An 18469-nucleotide genomic window follows, 5' to 3' on the forward strand; every position below is an offset into this window, starting at 1 on the left:
ACCTGCCTTTGGGTATCCATGCCTGTGTTTGCTGGGCTGAAACTGGGGAGGCCTACATGGCTACATTCATCAAGCTCTTCATGCTCTATATTGGACTGATGTTGTGGCTGCCTGGTTGGCCCACACCAAGCCCTATGAAGCTCCGAACTGAGCAAATCAATAGTGTCTGGTCTACGTTCCTTAGAGGCAACTGGAACTCCTAGCATAGCCTTTATAAATCATCTTCCACGAGGGATACTTAGGATGTTTCCTACAGTCTTTAGCTTTTTAATTCTCGGAGAATTAGTCGTTTAAGAGTGTGTAAAATAACTGGGATGCTCATCGAGGAAATGCTAAGGTCACACTGTCAGTCACCCTTTTAGGACAGGAAGGACTGTTTTTCTTAACAATGTCCTCAAAGTGATTTCTGTTTATAGAGAGCTCAGAAGAGGTTAGCCTATTGTATTCCATGGTTCTACTTGTGAAAATCTAGTTCATTTTCATGAAGACCTTCCCTTGCTCTCCTGTAACTTGGACTGCCTTTCTAGGAGCCTATGTCAGGGTTTTCTGGCCAGTACCATTAGGTGGCGCCATTGCTCGGTTTCTCTGAGTGACCTGTCTGTTCTGCAGCACAGCTATGGCCAAGGATGAGCGCGTGAACCTGCTGTCCTTCACCGGGAGCACTCAAGTGGGGAAACAGGTGGCCCTGATGGTGCAGGAGAGGTTTGGTAAGTGTTGGCTTTCTAATGATTTTAATTCCCTCAGAGGTATGGATGTGAAATTGAAAAGTTTTTTGTTTTGTTTTTCTTGACCCTTTCCATGGAGATACCAGCCATGTTTATCTGAATGTCCAAGTAAAAGAAAAGGGTACAGTTATTAGTGGATTAATATTAGGCAATCGCAAATTTAAATAGCATAATTTGGAAAAGAATGTCATTTTTCTCTCTAAATGACTGTAATAAAATCATATCAAATGTATCAAGTTCTATCGGGCCTATTTGGCAAATTAAAAAAAGAAGACTCACAATTTAGACAGGAATATAGGACCTACAGAGAACGTGGAATAGAAGATTTAAATCTGTTCCCTCATTTATATAAACATAGCTTTGTACACTCTACTTTATGGCTGATTACAGAGGGTTTGAAGGGTAATATTGACTGTCATTTCTGGCTATTGTGAATTTAGACTCTAACAAGGGGAGACTTGATAGGTAATCCAGCCCTTTTGCTTTTGGGGCATTGCTTTTATTTATTTATTTATTTATTTATTTATTTATTTGATTTTTTTAAGAGAGGAAGGGAGAAGGATAGAGAGATAGAAACATCGATGAGAGAGAAACATCATCAATTGGTTGACTCCTACACACTCCCTGCTGGGTATTTAGCCCACAACCTGGGTATATGCCCCAACCGGGAATCAAACAGTGACCTCCTGGTTCATAGGTTGATGCTCAGCCACACCGGCTGGGCTCCTGTTCCCTTCTTGTTTGAAGTAGTAGTTAGTTGTTCTCTCTTAAGTAATACTATTAATTAAATGGGTTATGGTAAAAAAAGGACAAATATTCTGTCTGTCTGTCTTAAGTTACAGGTGCTTTTCATGGAGGGGGCTGGCTGCAGGAGCGTGGTTAGGGAGCAGACAGAGAGTTGGAAAGATGTAGGAAGCGTAGGTCCCTTCTCTTCTGCCGCACAGCTGGCAGCCAGGCAGGAGGAGCTGATGTGAGGTGTGGCATCTTCTGTTCCCTCCCTTTCTCTTGCCATCTCGGGCAATGCTTTGCTGTAGCCAGCCGGCTGTCACCAAATCAGCTGCTGCAGCAGAGACCAGGGCTGACGGGGCACTCAGTGACTTGGTAATAGCGGCTCTCTCCCCTTATCATCAACACTCATTGAGGCGTGACTGTTTTAGAGCGTGGAAGTGAGACCTCTCCTGCTGTCACATACACTACTGACACCACAGATAAATAAAAGTGATTTGCACAGAAGCTGATTTTAAAGTGCATTTAAGGAAAAATAAATGTATGTTCAAATGGTGTGGTAAATACAGCTCTAAAATTGAGGCAAATACATTTCAAATCTTTATGCTGGGAGTGTAAGGTCAGAATAGCATTCTTAGCCTGCTGTGTAATTGCCTGGAATATAAGCTGGCAACGTATATAGTATCCCTAATATTCATGCCCTTTGACCCTGACCTACATCGGTAAGAGGTAGATAGATATCCAACAGTCCATATATTCAACACTAGAGAAGTAGCTAAATAAAATTTGGTGCATCATCATGATGGATACTATGCAGTGATTTTTTTTAACAGCTCCTAATAATTTAAGTAGAAGGTATAAGATATTAATCGGCAAATAAAGCAAAGTTAATTCGATAGTATGATCTCAACTAAACGTAAGTGCACAGGAGAAGATTGGAAGGCACCATACCAAAGTATAAGGACAGATTTCATGGTGACCTCTGGGCCATAGCTTTTTGCCTGCTTGATACATTTTGCTCTTTTTAAAAAATAATTTTCTACAATGAGCACATAATTTTTAAACCTTTTTATTGTGATCAGATATATAAAAATTTACCATTTTAACCATTTTTAAGTGTGCGGTTCTATGGCATTAATTATATTTACATTGTTGTGTAATCATCACTAATATCCATCTCCAGAACTTTTTTTTTTGTCTTCCCAGTGGAAACTCTGTATCCATTAAAACTAACTCTCCATTTCTGCCTTCCCCTGGCCCCTTGGCAACTACTATTCTACTTTCTGTCTCTGTGGACTTGACTCTTTTAGGAAGCTCATATAACCAGAATCACACAATATTTGTCCTTCTGTGACTGGCTCAAGTCATTTAACATAATGTCTTTAAGGTTGATCCATGTTGTAGAATTTCCATTCTTTTAAGGTTGAATACTATTTCATTTTATATATATTCCATATATGTGTGTGTGTGTGTGTGTATATTTTTTTTTTTTTAGCCATTCATCCATTAGTGGACACTTGGGTTACTTCCACCATTTAGCTGTTGTGAATAAGGCTGCTGTGAACATGGGGGTACAAATGGCTATTTGAGTCCCTGCTTTTACTTCTTTTGGCCCTGTACCCAACAGTTAAATTGCTAGATCATTCATATGGTAATTCTGTCTTTAATTTCTTGGGACATTGCCATATAGTTTTCCATAGTGGCTGCACCATTAATACTAACTGGGGTTTTTTTGGACATAACGTCAAACTTAGAGAAAAGTTGTAAGACACACAAGTAATTTCTATATAGCCTTAACCAGATTCACCAATTGCTTACATTTTGACCCATTTGAGTTACCGTTTTCTCTTTCTCCAGTAGCACATATATACAAACACACGCACACTCGCACGTATGCATACACGTACGTATATTGTGGTTGCATGTTATTTTTTGAACCATTTGAAAAGAGTTGAAGACCTTTGTTCCTTTACCACTATTTCAGTGTATTTCCTGAGAAACAAGTACATTGTGTCATATAACCACAGTACAATTATTAAAATCAGGAAATATTTCATTGATTCCATGGCTATGTTTTAAGCCAGAAAATAAATTAAAATGTAACTGGGGTAGATTATGATTTGAGGCCATCTGTCAGTGTGCATTAAATACTAAAAGAGGCATTAATGTGTGTTTATATGTTTTTAAAGGGAGAAGCTTGTTAGAGCTTGGAGGAAATAATGCCATTATCGGTAAGGCTGCCCCCTGTTTTCGTTTTGTTTTCCATTCAGAATATCTTCGGTAGCCGTCCTGAGTATATAGCACTTGTAGGAACTCGTCTGGTCTGTTTTTATACGTGCCTAAGGCCTGACTCACATGTTCAGGAATTTTATGTATAAGACTGGACACATGGTTTGCAGGCAGAGATAGCTAGGAAGGAAGGGTGTTCATGTTGGAAAATGTAACCTGGGCTTAGCACCTGTGTGCAATACTTCCTAATGTGGCATTGTTCCTGGTTTTCCCTTCTCCCGTGTCCTGAAAACTGGCCACATGTGTCTCTAGAAAAAGTAACTCCTATGTGACTTCCATTAGATTTCAGAAGCATGAGTTTGTCTTTTGTGGAATATTTGGTGCTTTTATAACTGAGAAGGAACACTCCCTTAAGGCATTTTAATCACTCACCGGTAGACTTGGGCATTACATAAGTCTGTTTCTCAATTACTTGGCACAAAAGGAAATAGTCTACCAGTGTAACTGGATAATATAATGACCATCAGTAGGTTGAGACAATAAAAGCATGGGTTTTGTGATAAAAAGCACACTTGCTAATTTGTACATTGCCATCACCATCACGTTTGCTGGGTACTGTGCTCAGCTGGTTCATATGCGTTGCTTCATTTAATCCCCACAATAATCCCATGAGGCAGATACCATTATTTATCTCATTGGAAGGTTATACTTTGAGGCTTAAAGTGAGTATGTGCCCAAGTGACAGGCCAGGAGGTGGTGGAACCAGCATTGATATCCTGGCAGTCAGACCCCAGAATACTGCTCTTTCCTTACCTCCTTGCTGTCACCCATTAGTACCCCAGACATTATCCCATTTTATGGCTAAGGAAATTGAGGCTTAAAAAGATAAAATAACACAACTAAAAGTGGTGGAAATGGACAAGAACCCGTGGTCTGCTTGGTTGCACAAACCCCCTTCTTACCCATCATGCTAGTCTGGGAATGCTGTTAGTTTGGAAAAGGGACAGTGGAAGATGTAAGAGGGAACCGTGTCCATAAGTTTCTCTAAGGGGTAAGAAGGAAGGAATCACAAGTCATATAAAGGGAAGGGTTAACTTTGTAAAGACTGGGCTAGTTTTTTCTCTGAGGGTGAAAGGGGAGGAATGAATGCACAGAAGCAGAGGACATCGATCCTTCAGAGGAGCAGAGGAAGCTGGGAAGGGCCCTCTGCGTGTGGTCACTAAATGGGGTGAGGTAATCCAGAGAAGGAGTAAAGAGCGCGAGGGGTTTCAGAAATTTGGACACACTTCTGTAGGAGCAACACGAGGATTTCGGGCCTGGACTGGTGCAGGGTGGGGTAGATGCTAGAGAGGCAGTCTGCAGGGTGATGGTCCAAAGCTTCCCCCGCTTTCCACGGGCCCAGGGAAGCTGGCATCAAAGTGGGCCTCGGGGTTGAGACTGGAGGGAAGGAAAGCTGACAAAAAGGATGGTGGTCTTAGAGAGGAGACCTCGAGGAGGCTGCAGAGCAGGCTTAGTATCAGGAACTGGGAGACACGAAAGGTGAAGAGGTCAGAGGAGCGAGATCCGCCATGCACATCTGTACTGGGATAATCTCTCAATTCTCATATAATCTTTTTAGCAAGTACCTTGTCTGCCTACTTCACCACACTGATGGGTGTGTGTTTGTGCTTCTCTAAGCTTTCGAGGATGCGGACCTCAGCTTGGTGGTCCCATCAGCTCTCTTTGCCGCCGTGGGGACAGCCGGCCAGAGGTGCACCACTGCGAGGCGCCTGGTGAGTGTGTGTGTATAGGCACGTGAGGTTGTCCTGCTCTGGGAGGGAGGTGTCGTAGAAGTACTTCCTACCCACCATCTAGGTGCCAAATAATGTGGCCCTGTTCTCTTCTCAGCCAGGGGCTGCCTTACCCTCCAGCCTAGGCTAACAGCGGTTTCTCTCTAACTGGTTGGACTTGGACTGGGAGGTGAGACTGTTTTCAGTCCCACCACCAGAACAATATGGACAAAGTCCAATGCCACTTAGAGACTAAAGCAAGCTTAATATTTGACGAGTTCTAAAATTGTTAGCTAACAGATAGACAGCTTTGGCATTTACTTATAAAAGCATTTTTTTTAAAATATATTTTATTGATATTTTACAGAGAGGAAGGGAGAGGGATAGAGAGCTAGAAACATCGATGAGAGAGAAACATCGATCAGCTGCCTCCTGCACACCTCCCACCAGGGATGTGCCCGCAACCAATGTACATGCCCTTGACCGGAATCGAACCCGGGACCCTTGAGTCCGCAGGCCGACGCTCTATCCACTGAGCCAAACCGGTTTCGGCACTTATAAAAGCATTTTAAAGATTTTAATTTTGGGCTTATAAATCAAGTCTTAGATTTGACTTGATATGACATGGTTTATTGAAAAGCAAATGACTATGTATGTGCTTTCTCTCTTTATGAATAAATAAATACATAAATAAGACATTAGTATTATGTGCATATAAGGAGATGATGTTTAGCTTCAGCATGAATAGGGTTTGGGATGTTAATCTCCACACTCAGATTTGGGCTGAGTTTCAAGTTTTGTATCAGATACATCCTTGATTTTCATGACTCTTGGTAATGAAAAAACTGTGTACAACTAGACACGTTTGGTTAGGCTCAAAATTTGGCTACATTTGTCATTTTTAAATTATTAGTGTTAAGTTTTCCTCCTGTAATTAAAAAAACAGTTTACAGTTGAATTACAGAGGAATTGATTTTGGGTTTTTACTCTCACCCACAGTGAGTCTGAACAAATTCTTCATAAGGTTGATATAGTCTAAGTTAACAAAAATAAAAGATATATGAACATTAAGTCTTTACTTTTCCCAAAACATTTTATATACATTTTTCCTGTATTTTACAACAAAAGAACACTTTTTCTATTACTCAGTTGAAATTCTCAAAAAATATCTAAGATACAATATTCATAAAGCATTTAGTTTATTAATCTTAAACATTTATTCCATTAATGCTGAGAAGAAAATGAGTTCTTTAAAAATGATTAGCCTGTAATAATAAAACCCTAATATGCAAATCGACCAAACAGTGGAACAACTGGTCGCTATGACGCGCACTGACCACCAGGGGGCAGACACTCAATGCAGGTGCTGCTCCCTGGTGGTCAGTGTGCTCCCATAGGGCTCATGGCTGGTGAGCTCAGTGGTGGTGGTGGGAGCCTCTCCCACCTCTGCTGCAGGCGGGCAGTAAGGAGCAAAGGGTCCCGGACTGTGAGAGTCCGGACTGCGAGAGGGATGTTTGACTGCTGGCTTAGGCCCGATCCCTAGGGGATGTCCACCCCTGAGGGGTCCTGGACTGCGAGAGGGTGCAGGCCAGGCTGAGGGCATCTGTGTCTCCCTCCCCCCCCAGTGCATGAATTTTGTGCACCGGGCCTCTAGTAATCTTAATATGACAAAATATGCAATGCCATAAAAGGAGCATTTCTCTATTCAGCCAACTTTTTCTTTTCCTTTAAGTCTTAGAGCAAATATATATAGCCATGCTCTCTCTCTCTCTCTCTCTCTCTCTCTCTATATATATATATATATATATATATATATATATGTATATATATGTGTGTATATATATATATATAATTTAAATATATTTTTATGGATTTCAGAGAGGAAGGGAGAGAGAGAGAGAGAGAAACATCAATGATGAGAGAGAGTCACTGATTGGCTGCCTCCTGAACATGCTCTACTGGGGATCGAGCCCGCAACCCAGGCACGTGCCCTGACCAGAATTGATCCATGAACTCCTGGTTCATAGGTCAATGCTCAACCACTGAGTCACACCAGCCAGGACATGCTTTATATTTAGTTTTAAAAAGTTAGAAGCTATTATTAGTCATTGCCCAAATAGATTTCCATAGAACAGTTAAGTGATATGTAGAAAAACCTATTGCAGTACTACAGACTAAAGTACTACTCATAATGTCAATGTATTTGCCATATGGAGACCAACTCAGAGAATGGATGGCTAGACAAGTTCACCTCCACCACTGGGAACATAGCATGGAGCTCATGGCCTACCTAGAGTGAGTCCAAGGCATGTCCTCACCTGAGTAAGGCCTCACTCTGAGATCTTGGCCTGAGGCTAAGAGCACCTGGTTACACAGCAGCAGAGGTCGGCTGACAATCACTGTGGTGTGTGTTCTCCATGACTCACGCAGGCACAGTGGGGGGATAGGTATACTTAGGTTTTCTGCTTCTTACGTTATCCAGTGCTCTAGAATAGAAACAGGCATAATTGATTGTAAAGCTTAATCAAATGGATCCCTAGAGATCTGATCAAGACTTGTCTCATGGTTTTGTTCTAACAGCCACCTAGAGGAAATTATTATCTTCATGTAGTAAACAATTAAAATTAGAAATTATACAATTACAAAAATAAACATACTTGTATTTGCATATGTTTTAGAGATCACAATTTTTCAAAATTTATTATGAACTATAAATTAGCACTATTAAGAAAAATTGTACATTGTTAACAAATTTGTACATTTATTTGACGATTCCCTTGCGTGTTTCTTTTTTCACTTAGTTTTTGCACGAGAGCGTCCATGATGAAGTTGTAAATAGACTTAAAAAGGCCTATGCACAGATCCGGGTCGGGAACCCGTGGGACTGTGAGTATCTGGTTGGCTTCAGAGGAGTTCCTTTATGATGGTGTGACAGTGTTTCTGAACCCCCCCCCCCCTTTCCTGAGAGGACTGGGGGCAGACAGAGCAGGTTATAGGGCGTTGAGGGTGACACGTCTGCTTCTAGGTCCGGATCTTGAGTGCTTGGTGTGGGCTTGGGGATGCCCCGGGGCGTGGTGTGCAGCTGGGATGAGTGTGATGAACTTTTCTCTCTTCACCCTGTTCCCCTCGTCTAAGCCACCACCATCCTCTCTCATGGAAGACTGCAGGAGTCACCGGACATACTTCCTGCTCTTACCTCTGCCTTCCACAGTGATGAGAGTGATTTTAAAATGTACTTAGATTAGATGATTCACTCTTACTTTAAATATTCCAGTGACTTTTCTTTGCTCTTTGACTAAAACCTAGATTTTTTCCTGCTCCTTCTTTAGCAGGCTCACCATCTGTGTGATCTGACCTATGCCGCCTCCCCTCTTTACCTCCTGACCTCTACCCCTGCCCTCCTACCTCCTGACCTCTGCCCCTACGCTCCTGCCTCCCAACCTCTGTCCCTGCCCTCCTACCTCCTGACCTCTGTCCCCATGCTCCTACCTCCTGACCTCTACCCCTGCCCTCCTACTTCCTGACCTCTGCCCCCATGCTCCTACCCCCTGACCTCTGCCCCTGGGATCCTACCTCCTGACCTCTGTCCCCACGCCCCTACCTCCTGACCTCTGCCCCTGGGCTCCCTGAGCTCCAGCTGTTCCAGCCTCCTCTCGGTGCTGGGGTCCAGGCTGTCCTGCTGTTCTCTCTGCCGAAAAGCTCTTCACCCAGATCTTCCCGCAACTGGCTTCCTGCTACAAGGCCACCTCCGCCTGAGCCTACCTGCCTTCCTTCTTCCTCTTTCCTGGGCTCAGCTGAAACGCTCTGCTTTCTGGCAGCCGTCCATGGGTGGCATGAGGCTCTCCCCTGTAAATTGCACACCAGCTGCTGAGCCTGTGAAGTTCTTAGAGAGTGGTCACCCTGCAATGAGTGAACCAGGGGCTCGCTGGTTGATCTAAACCAGGGGTTGATACGCACATTTGGCCTGCCACTTGTTTCTGTAAAGAAAGTGTGTCAGGACACGGCCACTCTACTCGTTTACCTGTCTTCTGTGGCTGCTTTCAACTGCAGTGGCCAAGTTGAGTAGTTGTGACAGAGACCACATAGGTCATCTGAAGCATTCCATATTTACTGTTTAGCCCAGTGGTCGGCAAACTGCGGCTCGCGAGCCACATGCAGCTCTTTGGCCCCCTGAGTGTGGCTCTTCCACAAAATACCACGTGCGGGCCCGCACGTACAGTGCAATTGAAACTTTGTGGCCCATGCGCAGAAGTCGGTTTTTGGCTCTCAAAAGAAATTTCAATCGTTGTACTGTTGATATTTGGCTCTGCTGACTAATGAGTTTGCCCACCACTGGTCTAGCCCTTGACAGACAACGGTTGCAGACACTTCTAAACCGAGAGGACATAGGAAGGGATTGGTTCCTTGGGAAAGCTGTTATAAGAATAAAATGCTGCCATTTAAAGGACAACAAAGGACATTCCTTTTTCTCTCCAGCTAATGTTCTCTATGGGCCACTCCACACCAAGCAGGCAGTGAGCATGTTTCTTGGAGCAGTGGAGGCAGCCAAGAAAGAAGGAGGCACCGTGGTCTATGGTGGCAAGGTAAGGACAGCCCGGAGCTTGGCAGTGAGATTTTCACCTCCTCTCCCTGGGAGACGGGCCCCGACTGCCCTCTCCCTCTCCTCCTGTTTGTAAGGGGGAATACGTGCTTTAAACAATGACATCATAACCCATGGGAATTTCTGGAAGGACACACAAGAATCTCAGGGCTGTGGTTGCCTTTGAATTGAGTCTCTAGGAATTTGTATGGAGGGAGACATTCATGGTGCAGTAGAAGACTTTGTACTAGAGTAATTAGAATCCGAATTTAATGGTTATTTTAAAAGGTCAAGTGAGACCAGGAATCAAAAAAATACACACCAAAAACATTTTAATTTAACACAGACAACTACATTTGAGTCTTTAGATGTAGTCAAAGCAGTTTTCCCACGTGTGGTAGGAATTTGTCTTCATCCTTGCATAAGGTATACCAGTAATTTATTATCTACAATTTAGTTTCACTTTCTTTTTAAACATTTAATCACCTTTATTTATTTTTTGTTTGTTTGTTTTTGTTAATCCTCACCTGAGGATATTTTTCCATTGATTTTTTAGAGAGAATGGAAGAGCGAGAGGGAGAGACAGAGAGAAACATCGATGTGAGAATAACACATCAATTGGTTGCCTCCTGCAGAAGCCCTGACTAGGGCCCAGGCCAGGGAGGAGCCTGTAACCAAGGTATGTGCCCTTGTCCAGAATTGAACCTAGGACCTTTCAGTCTGCAGGCCGACACTATCCACTGAGCCAAACCAGCTAGGGCTCATTTTCTTTTTAAAAAATATATTTTTATTGATTTCAGAGAGGAAGGGACAAGGAGAGAGAGAGAGAAACATCAATGATGAGAGAGGATCATTGATTGGCTCCCTTCCACACACGCCACACCGGGGTTTGAGCCCGCAACCCAGGCATATGCCCTGACCGGGAATCGAACTTCGACCTCCTGGTTCATAGGTCAACGCTCAACTACTGAACCATGCTGGCTGGACTTTAGTTTCTCTTTCTTTAATAGCCACTGAGATGAGTCTCTTGCAAAGCTATCTGAGAGAAGACTCCTCTCTGGTTGTCTGACAATTGACACACCCACATCTCATTGGACAGCGCGTATATGAAAATTATGTATTTTTTGTTACTTTTGTTGATTTTTTTTCTGAAACGTTTAACTTAATTTTTATAGAAATAGCTCTTTTTCCTTTGTGTAATATTTATTTAAGTTATGCAACGCAATATAGCATTAAAATAACAGATACAGCTGCCATGCCCAGGATTGGGAGTAAATCCAGCTGCCTCTTGGTAAACATAAGCTCAGAGGCTGATGCAGAATTACACAGGCACACCAGAGAGTCGACCCCTAACAGAGCAGCTTGCTGTGGGCGCCAGTAGGGTATGGAAGGAAAAGTGATCATTAAGTGGACAGGAACTAGTAATTTGATTACATGGAGGTTAGTTAGGAATGTCTACACTATATCCTTTTGGAGCTTTTGATTTTTGTACAATGTGTATTAGTTTGCTGTGGTTGCCATAACAAAATATCATAGATTGGATGGGTGAGACAACAGGACTTTATTTTTCTCGCAGTTCTGGGGGCTGGAAGTGTAAGTCAGGTGCTGGCAGGATTGGTTTCTGGTGAGGCCTCTGTTCCGGCACCAAGTGTCCTCACACAGCCTTCCCTCTGCATGAAGAGAGGAAGGCGCTGGCTTCTTCCTCTTATAAGGACATCAGGTCCATGAGATTAGGTCCCCACCCACGTGACCTCATTTAACTTTACCTCCATAAAGGCCCTGCCTCCAAATTCAGTCTCTCTGGGGGTTAAGGTTTTAACATGAATTTGGGGGTGGGGATTCAATGTAGCTATAACACAGTGGGTATAGGTTACCTATTTTAAAGTTATATGAATTTTAAAATCATCACTTGTAACTTTTTTTCAGTGCTACTTGGCTGTGACACATGGCATAGCTCTCTATCCTTGATTTCTCTTTTTTCCTTTTTATCTTTGACTAAGGTTGAGCCAATAGGAGCCAGAGAAAATTTTCATTCATGGTGGGAAGTTATTATGCAGAAACAATTCACCTAAAATGGTGTTGGCTTTTTTCTCCTAAGTATCAGCAAAGATACCTGACCACAAGTACTGGAAAACAAAATGCTTTCATTGTTTTTATTTTCTTTCTCTGCCGAAGGTTATGGATCGCCCTGGAAATTACGTGGAACCGACGATTGTAACAGGTCTTGCCCACAATGCATCCATTGCACACACAGAGACTTTTGCTCCGATTCTTTATGTCTTTAAATTCAAGGTAAAAAATGGGTTCTGTCTCTCTTTTCTCTAGTCTAATGTTGAAACAAACATTAGAAGGCCAGGAGAAAATGAAGGTGTGTTCAATTTCACTCAATTTGCCTTTAGGGAGGTTTTCGAAAGTCCTTCTGATTAGAATAAATTTGGAAGTTATGGATAAAATGTGATGGGATGAACACTTTAAACTGTAGAGCATGTCAAGCAAGCTGCCAGGGAAACCAAGACTGTGTTGCCATTTATGGAGATTGTGGCCCTCATCTCTTGTATCACCTGATTCTGAGCCGAGTGGGCCGAAATCTGGCTTCTGTGTAGAAGGACTAGATAGTGTGAAAGGCTGAGAGCCAGGTATCAGCTGACAAAATGAGAAGATTGAGGGCAATGTAAAGATCTTCAGTTACAGTCTGTCTCGAGGACAGGCTCTGGCGGTTGTAGCAGATGAAGAGAACCATAGGGTCTCCTTCCCCAGTGTGAGACAGGCCCAGCCCTGCCAGATCATATTTAGAGATTGAGTCAAGGTCTGGATGTGCCATGACTGACTGTTGAGGAGTAATGAGAATCGCACCTTACTGCAATCACATGATTGTATTTCTTAACATCTTGCTTTAAATTATCTTATCACGTTTCACATATGGTGATTAGAGGGTATAATTTCATGTTTTGTAGTGTGTGCTTGTGTGACTGTGAGCTCTTGAGCAAATAATTTAGACTCTTGGGCCTCCTTTGCCTCATCTGTAAATTGGGGATAATAGAAAACCTGTGTCATAGGTGAGGAATAAATAATTAAATGCATGCTAAGTGGTGGTCAGTGTGTTACACTTAATAAGAGTTCAATAACTATTACTATATAGTAGGTTGAAAGGTTGAATGGAAGAATGTACTGGGAGCCTGTAGGAAAGATTTTTGTTCCCTAAAGTACATTTGGGGACAAAACCCTTCAAAGGCACTGTATGAGAAATAGACTTGGTGACTCTGTGGTTCCTTTTTTGCACTAAAATTATACTGGTGCACTTGGGAATCGAACTTCGACCTCCTGGTTCATAGGTCAACATAGAAATGAGTCTAACAGTAACTTTGATCCGAACCCTGTGTCATCTAACAGCTTTGAACATCTGTCCTTTCAGAACGAAGATGAAGTCTTTGCCTGGAATAATGAAGTAAAACAGGGACTTTCAAGTAGCATCTTTACCAAGGATTTGGGCAGAATCTTCCGCTGGCTTGGGTATAACCTTGTTTATTTTTAAGACCTCTGTCAGTCTGATTTGTGTGGTGATGGACTTTAAAAAACACATGAAACCATCATCGTTGAAAATCCATGTTTTGGCACTGAAAGTCTCAGAGTTTGTTTGGATTGTTTATTTGTTTTGTTTTTTACTTTCCTATATGTTGCTCTCACCATGCCTCCCTTTTTACACACAGACCGAAAGGATCAGACTGTGGCATCGTGAACGTCAATATTCCGACGAGCGGGGCTGAGATTGGAGGTGCCTTTGGTATGTGCAGCACGTGTCTCCTTTTCCGTGTTGGGCAGTGTCTTGGTCTGCTAGGGCTGCCAGAGCAAAATACCACCGACCAGGTGGCTTCAACGACAGAAGTGAATTTGCTCACCGTCCTGGAGACGAGTCCAAGATCAAGGTGTTGGCAGGTTTGGTTTCTCCTGAGGCCTCTCTTCCTGGCTTGAGGCCACCTTTGTCTTGTGTCCTCACATGGCCTTTTTCCTGTACATATATCTCTGGTGTCTCTTCCTCTTAGACGGACACCCGTCCTGTTGGCTTCAGGCCCTAACTTTATGACTTCATTTGACCTTAATTACCTACTTAAGTCTTTTATTCATTTGTTTACTGAGCTCAGCTACAATCTGAGTTATTGGAGGCTAGGGCTTCAACATGTTCATGGGGGCAGGTGGGAAGGAGGGGGAGACAATTGAGTTCATAGCAGGCAGTAAAGGAAAAGCAGTAGTAGCTTTTAGAAACGTTTGACCAAGAAACTGAAATACTTGTCTTACCTGGTCTAACATGCCGGAGAAAGCATGTTCCATATTCCGAGTGACTGTCCAGGGCCCTGCCTTCTATTCTCAGCCGCGGCATCACGCTTGGGCAGGGCCCTCAGCCTGAGATGTGTGGACCCCTGGCGTGGTGGCATCTGTTTTCTGGGGAGACGGTTTAAGACCCCCCCAAAAAAATTAAGACCCCTGCTTTAAAGACAGAAAATTTCACATGAAAAATTCTGGTTTGTATTGGCAAAGTGGGCATAGTAAATGTTAAATGTTATCTTTCATCTTAGATAAAATACTAAGTTGTTTATTTTTATGGAGCCCTGTTCCTAATTTCTCATTTATTTAGTTATTTATTTTTATCTATTTATTTCCACCTCCAGCCCACCGCCACCCCCCACCTATTTTCTCTTTGTATGCTTTGAGTTCTCAGTGCTTAAACTTAGTAATAGTAATAATTTTTAAAAATCTTCCCAACAGTCATTTATTGTTTTACTTATTAAAAATGATCCAAAATATAGTAAACACAGATTGCCTTTAATTATATAGAGAAGCAAAACAAGCATTCATTAATCCTTGTAAAAGTTTAAATAATTCGGGGCATTCCTATATTTTAAACAAAACTATAATTACTATTCAGTGTGAAAACTTTGACAAAAGTTTCCTGCTTTCATTTCATTCTGTCACCCTTGCCCTCCACTATTTAGTGGCCTGAATGCATCTGTCTGTCCTTCTGTAACTCTTTAATCCCTGTGTCCAGCCCATGCCTCCTCTCTCCTCTTCTTCATTTCAGCCCTCACATTAATTTTTTTAAAAATTTAAAGTTTTAGAATGGAAAAAGAAATTCGGCCCACACTTCCTCTCCCTCCTTCTTTCCCAGAGGCAACCATTTAGAGATTCTCACTAAAAGAAAAAAATAAATTGACCTCTGAATTTACTTCAATTTTTCTACGTAGTGTGCTTTCACGGCACTGTTTCGCAGCTTTAGACATTATGTATTGACCCTCTGCTGGGCTCGATTAACTTTCTTAATTCCTTTCTTCCCTATAAGCGATAGGACACTTGTGTGGGGTGTGGGGTGTGGTCCGGAGGAAAGGAGGTACTAGAGTCTTCTCCAGTGGGGTCACAAGAGATGAACTTAATTCTTCCAGCAGGGGATTGTGACAAATGGGCAGTCTGCCAGGAAAGCAAATGACAGACTCCGCACCCCAGCCTTCTACTGGGGCCTGGTCGTGGAGGCACCTTCTGCCTGGCACATCCCCCAAATTCCAGGCTCTCAGAGGAAGGCAGGTGTTGACCATAAACCACGTTGTTTGTACAGAAACAGTTCAGGCCCAATGAGGCACCTCAGTCATTCAGGGAACTTTTTTTTATCGGTGTAGGGGACTGTGTAGCAGCTATGGGCCCAGATGCAAGCAGACCTGCTATGCTTTTTCTGCATAGTTCAGTTTTGAATTGATTTTTTTTTTTTTTTTTTTTTTTTTTTTTAAATATTTTTATTGATTTCAGAGAGGAAGGGAGAGGGAGAGAGACAGAAACATCAATGATAAGAGAGAATCATTGATTGGCGGCCTCCTGCACATCCCCACTGGGGATCGAGCCCGCAACCCAGGCATGTGCCCTTGACTGGAATCGAACCTGGGACCCTTCAGTCCGCAGGCCAACGCTCTATCCACTGAGCCAAACCAGCCAGGGCTTGAATTGATTTTTCCTCAGAGTTTTGGAGCTGTTTGTCTTCTGGTTTCTAGTATTGTGGTTGGAAAGCGCAATCCACTTTGATTTCTGATCTTTTTCCCCTGTTTTTAAAAATATGTTCTGAAATTTCATAGTCATATGCCTCAGTGGAGATCTTTGTAAAAGTATCTGTGGGACAGTGAGTGGGCCAGTGATTGTCCTTGGATAGTGGGAGTCATAGTTTGCAGTTCTGATTTTGCTTTGGCAGTGTTTCTTTGAAAAATTTTCCTTTGATTTTTCTCTATTTTAATTTCTGGAACTCCTATTATTTAAATGTTATCTCTTTTTTTCTTTTTGTTTTTTATATGGGAAATTTCCTCAAATTTTTCTCCTAATCCTTCTAATAAGTTTTTTTCTCCTCTGCTGTTATTAAAGACAACACCAAGACATTTCTTGTCCTTTGATAACACACTTTTAAATAGTATCCTTTTCTTATTTCCATGGATTCGTTATCTTTTTATAACATGAGGATATTAATTTAACATTTAAAATATTATAAAGGCAGTTTATGTATATCATAAAAAATTACACATAGCCGAAACCAGTTTGGCTCAGTGGATAGAGCATCGGCCTGCGGACTGAAGGGTCCCGGGTTCGATTCTGGTCAAGGGCACGTGCCTTGGTTGCGGGCACATCCCCGGTGGGGGGTGTGCAGGAGGTAGCTGATCGGTGTTTCTCTCTCATCGATGTTTCTGGCTCTCTGTCCCTATCCCTTCCTCTCTGTGAAAAATCAATAAAATATATTTAAAAAAAAAAATTACACATAGATCATCATAAATGAGAAAATAAAAACATCTTAACACCTTGGTTTTAAGGTGTTAATGGCAAAGTTTTTTTAAAAGGTTTTCTTCTTCCTGACACATTTCTGTTCCCTCTTAATTCCTTTTACTTTTTTTTCTATGATTTTCATTTTATTTTGGTCTCTATCTTTTATCCGTTTGTTTGCAAAGGAAATTGGGCTAAATGTCCGGGAACTGGTCAGGTAGCTCTGGCCTCCTTTTGGTATCTTCTCTTCAGTGGTACCGAGTAGGAGCCCACGCAGAAAGAACAGCCCAGGAGACGAGACTGAGCTGCCTTTGTGTTCCTCCAGGGGGAGAAAAGCACACCGGCGGTGGCAGGGAGTCCGGCAGCGACGCCTGGAAACAGTACATGAGAAGATCTACCTGGTAAGAAAGACTCTGGGAAGACGGGTTTGGGCTAAAGCTATTGCAGCGTGCATTTACACTCTTCTACTTTCTGCTCTGGCTTTATGCATTTCCATTTAACTTTATCTTTCTAATGTTCCAGGCTCTCCCCTCCATTTTGTACTATTTTCTACTTTCTTGTCCAGCTTTAGCTAGTGCCCAACAGCCGACTAGGAAACCATCTCATTGGTAGTTCCTATCCAGAGACAGCATAGGAATAGGACACTGGGAGGAGGTGTCCCCCAGCAGGAGAAAGCGGAAGAAGCTGTCCTTTTCTAGTTTTCTTTTTGGACGCAGTTACCACCCATGCTACCTGTAGAATTAGAAGGAGAGGAGGTGTGCAGGGGCTTGGGGGCCTGGCTAGCAAGCTGGGGGATCCCAGTTCTCTGAATAGCGAGCATGACCCTTCAAAGTTAGACTAACTCATTCCCCCAGCACATGGGTAGCTGGTGAGGGAGTTGGCTTCTGGGAGATTTTGACTAGGAGTTGTTTCTTTTAAATGTACACTGTTCCCCCCTCCCCCCCACCACCCCCATGGTTAGAAATACATTTACCCAAGTGCAATACAACAGTATGTGGGGTCAGACCCCTGTGGTGTTCTGTTGTAGAAAGAACTCGGGGTGAGGAAACAAGGACATGCATCCTCATCCCATTGACTGCTTCCCACTAGTTCTGTAACCTCAGGTGGGTTTCTCAGCCTCGGCTCCGCGTAGCCTTAGTGCTTTGTGTCTGTCGGGAATTTCTGAAGTGCTTGCTACGTCTCAGACACATGCACACTCTTTGCCCGATTCCCATTCTCTGCAGTCACTTACGTTCTTTTTCCTTTTCTGTGCATTTGAGATCTAAAGCAGAAAACACTTAACTGTGGCCTTTTGGGAGCCCATTTAATGGGACTCTTTTCCTCTTAGGAGAAATGAGGTGATTACCAGATAACTGACTAGCGGGGTCACTTTTATTTTCTAAATTATTATAGTTCTTACTTTTTATCACAATAGGAATAACTGTTTTTTCTGCAAATTCAATACATTATTGAATTCAGTACACGTTATTGAGAGAGAGAAAAAACATTGTTATAGTCCCCATAGTCTTGTGCTCTTAAAACTATGAATAACATGTATGCTGTGTGTTTTTCCAGACTTTTGTGTTCCTCCTCTTTTTTCTTTTATAAAACTGGATTCATACTAGGATTGTTTTGATATTTTCTTCACCACCCTGTAATTTGGACATTTCCTGTTGTTAACA

At 42.6% G+C, this 18469-nt stretch overlaps 1 protein-coding gene across 4 annotated transcripts in view; it reads left to right on the forward strand.

Moving 5' to 3' along the window:
* The window catches only part of ALDH7A1 (aldehyde dehydrogenase 7 family member A1), a 60112-nt gene that overhangs the window by 23195 nt on the left and 18448 nt on the right, over positions 1 to 18469 (forward strand). For all 4 annotated transcript variants that reach the window (XR_013961063.1, XR_013961064.1, XM_080677574.1 and 1 more), the window contains exons 9-17: positions 610 to 707; positions 3641 to 3682; positions 5358 to 5452; positions 8251 to 8335; positions 9926 to 10032; positions 12204 to 12320; positions 13441 to 13538; positions 13736 to 13809; positions 17134 to 17209. Coding sequence is in view for 2 of the 4 variants with exons in the window: in XM_080677574.1 (XP_080533700.1) it covers positions 610 to 707; positions 3641 to 3682; positions 5358 to 5452; positions 8251 to 8335; positions 9926 to 10032; positions 12204 to 12320; positions 13441 to 13538; positions 13736 to 13809; positions 17134 to 17209 (792 nt within the window). In the remaining 2 variants the exon portion in view is untranslated. The remainder of the gene's footprint in view (positions 1 to 609; positions 708 to 3640; positions 3683 to 5357; positions 5453 to 8250; positions 8336 to 9925; positions 10033 to 12203; positions 12321 to 13440; positions 13539 to 13735; positions 13810 to 17133; positions 17210 to 18469) is intronic.

This window comes from Plecotus auritus (assembly GCF_963455305.1).
Source record: "Plecotus auritus genome assembly, chromosome: 7".
Lineage (NCBI taxonomy): Eukaryota > Metazoa > Chordata > Mammalia > Chiroptera > Vespertilionidae > Plecotus > Plecotus auritus.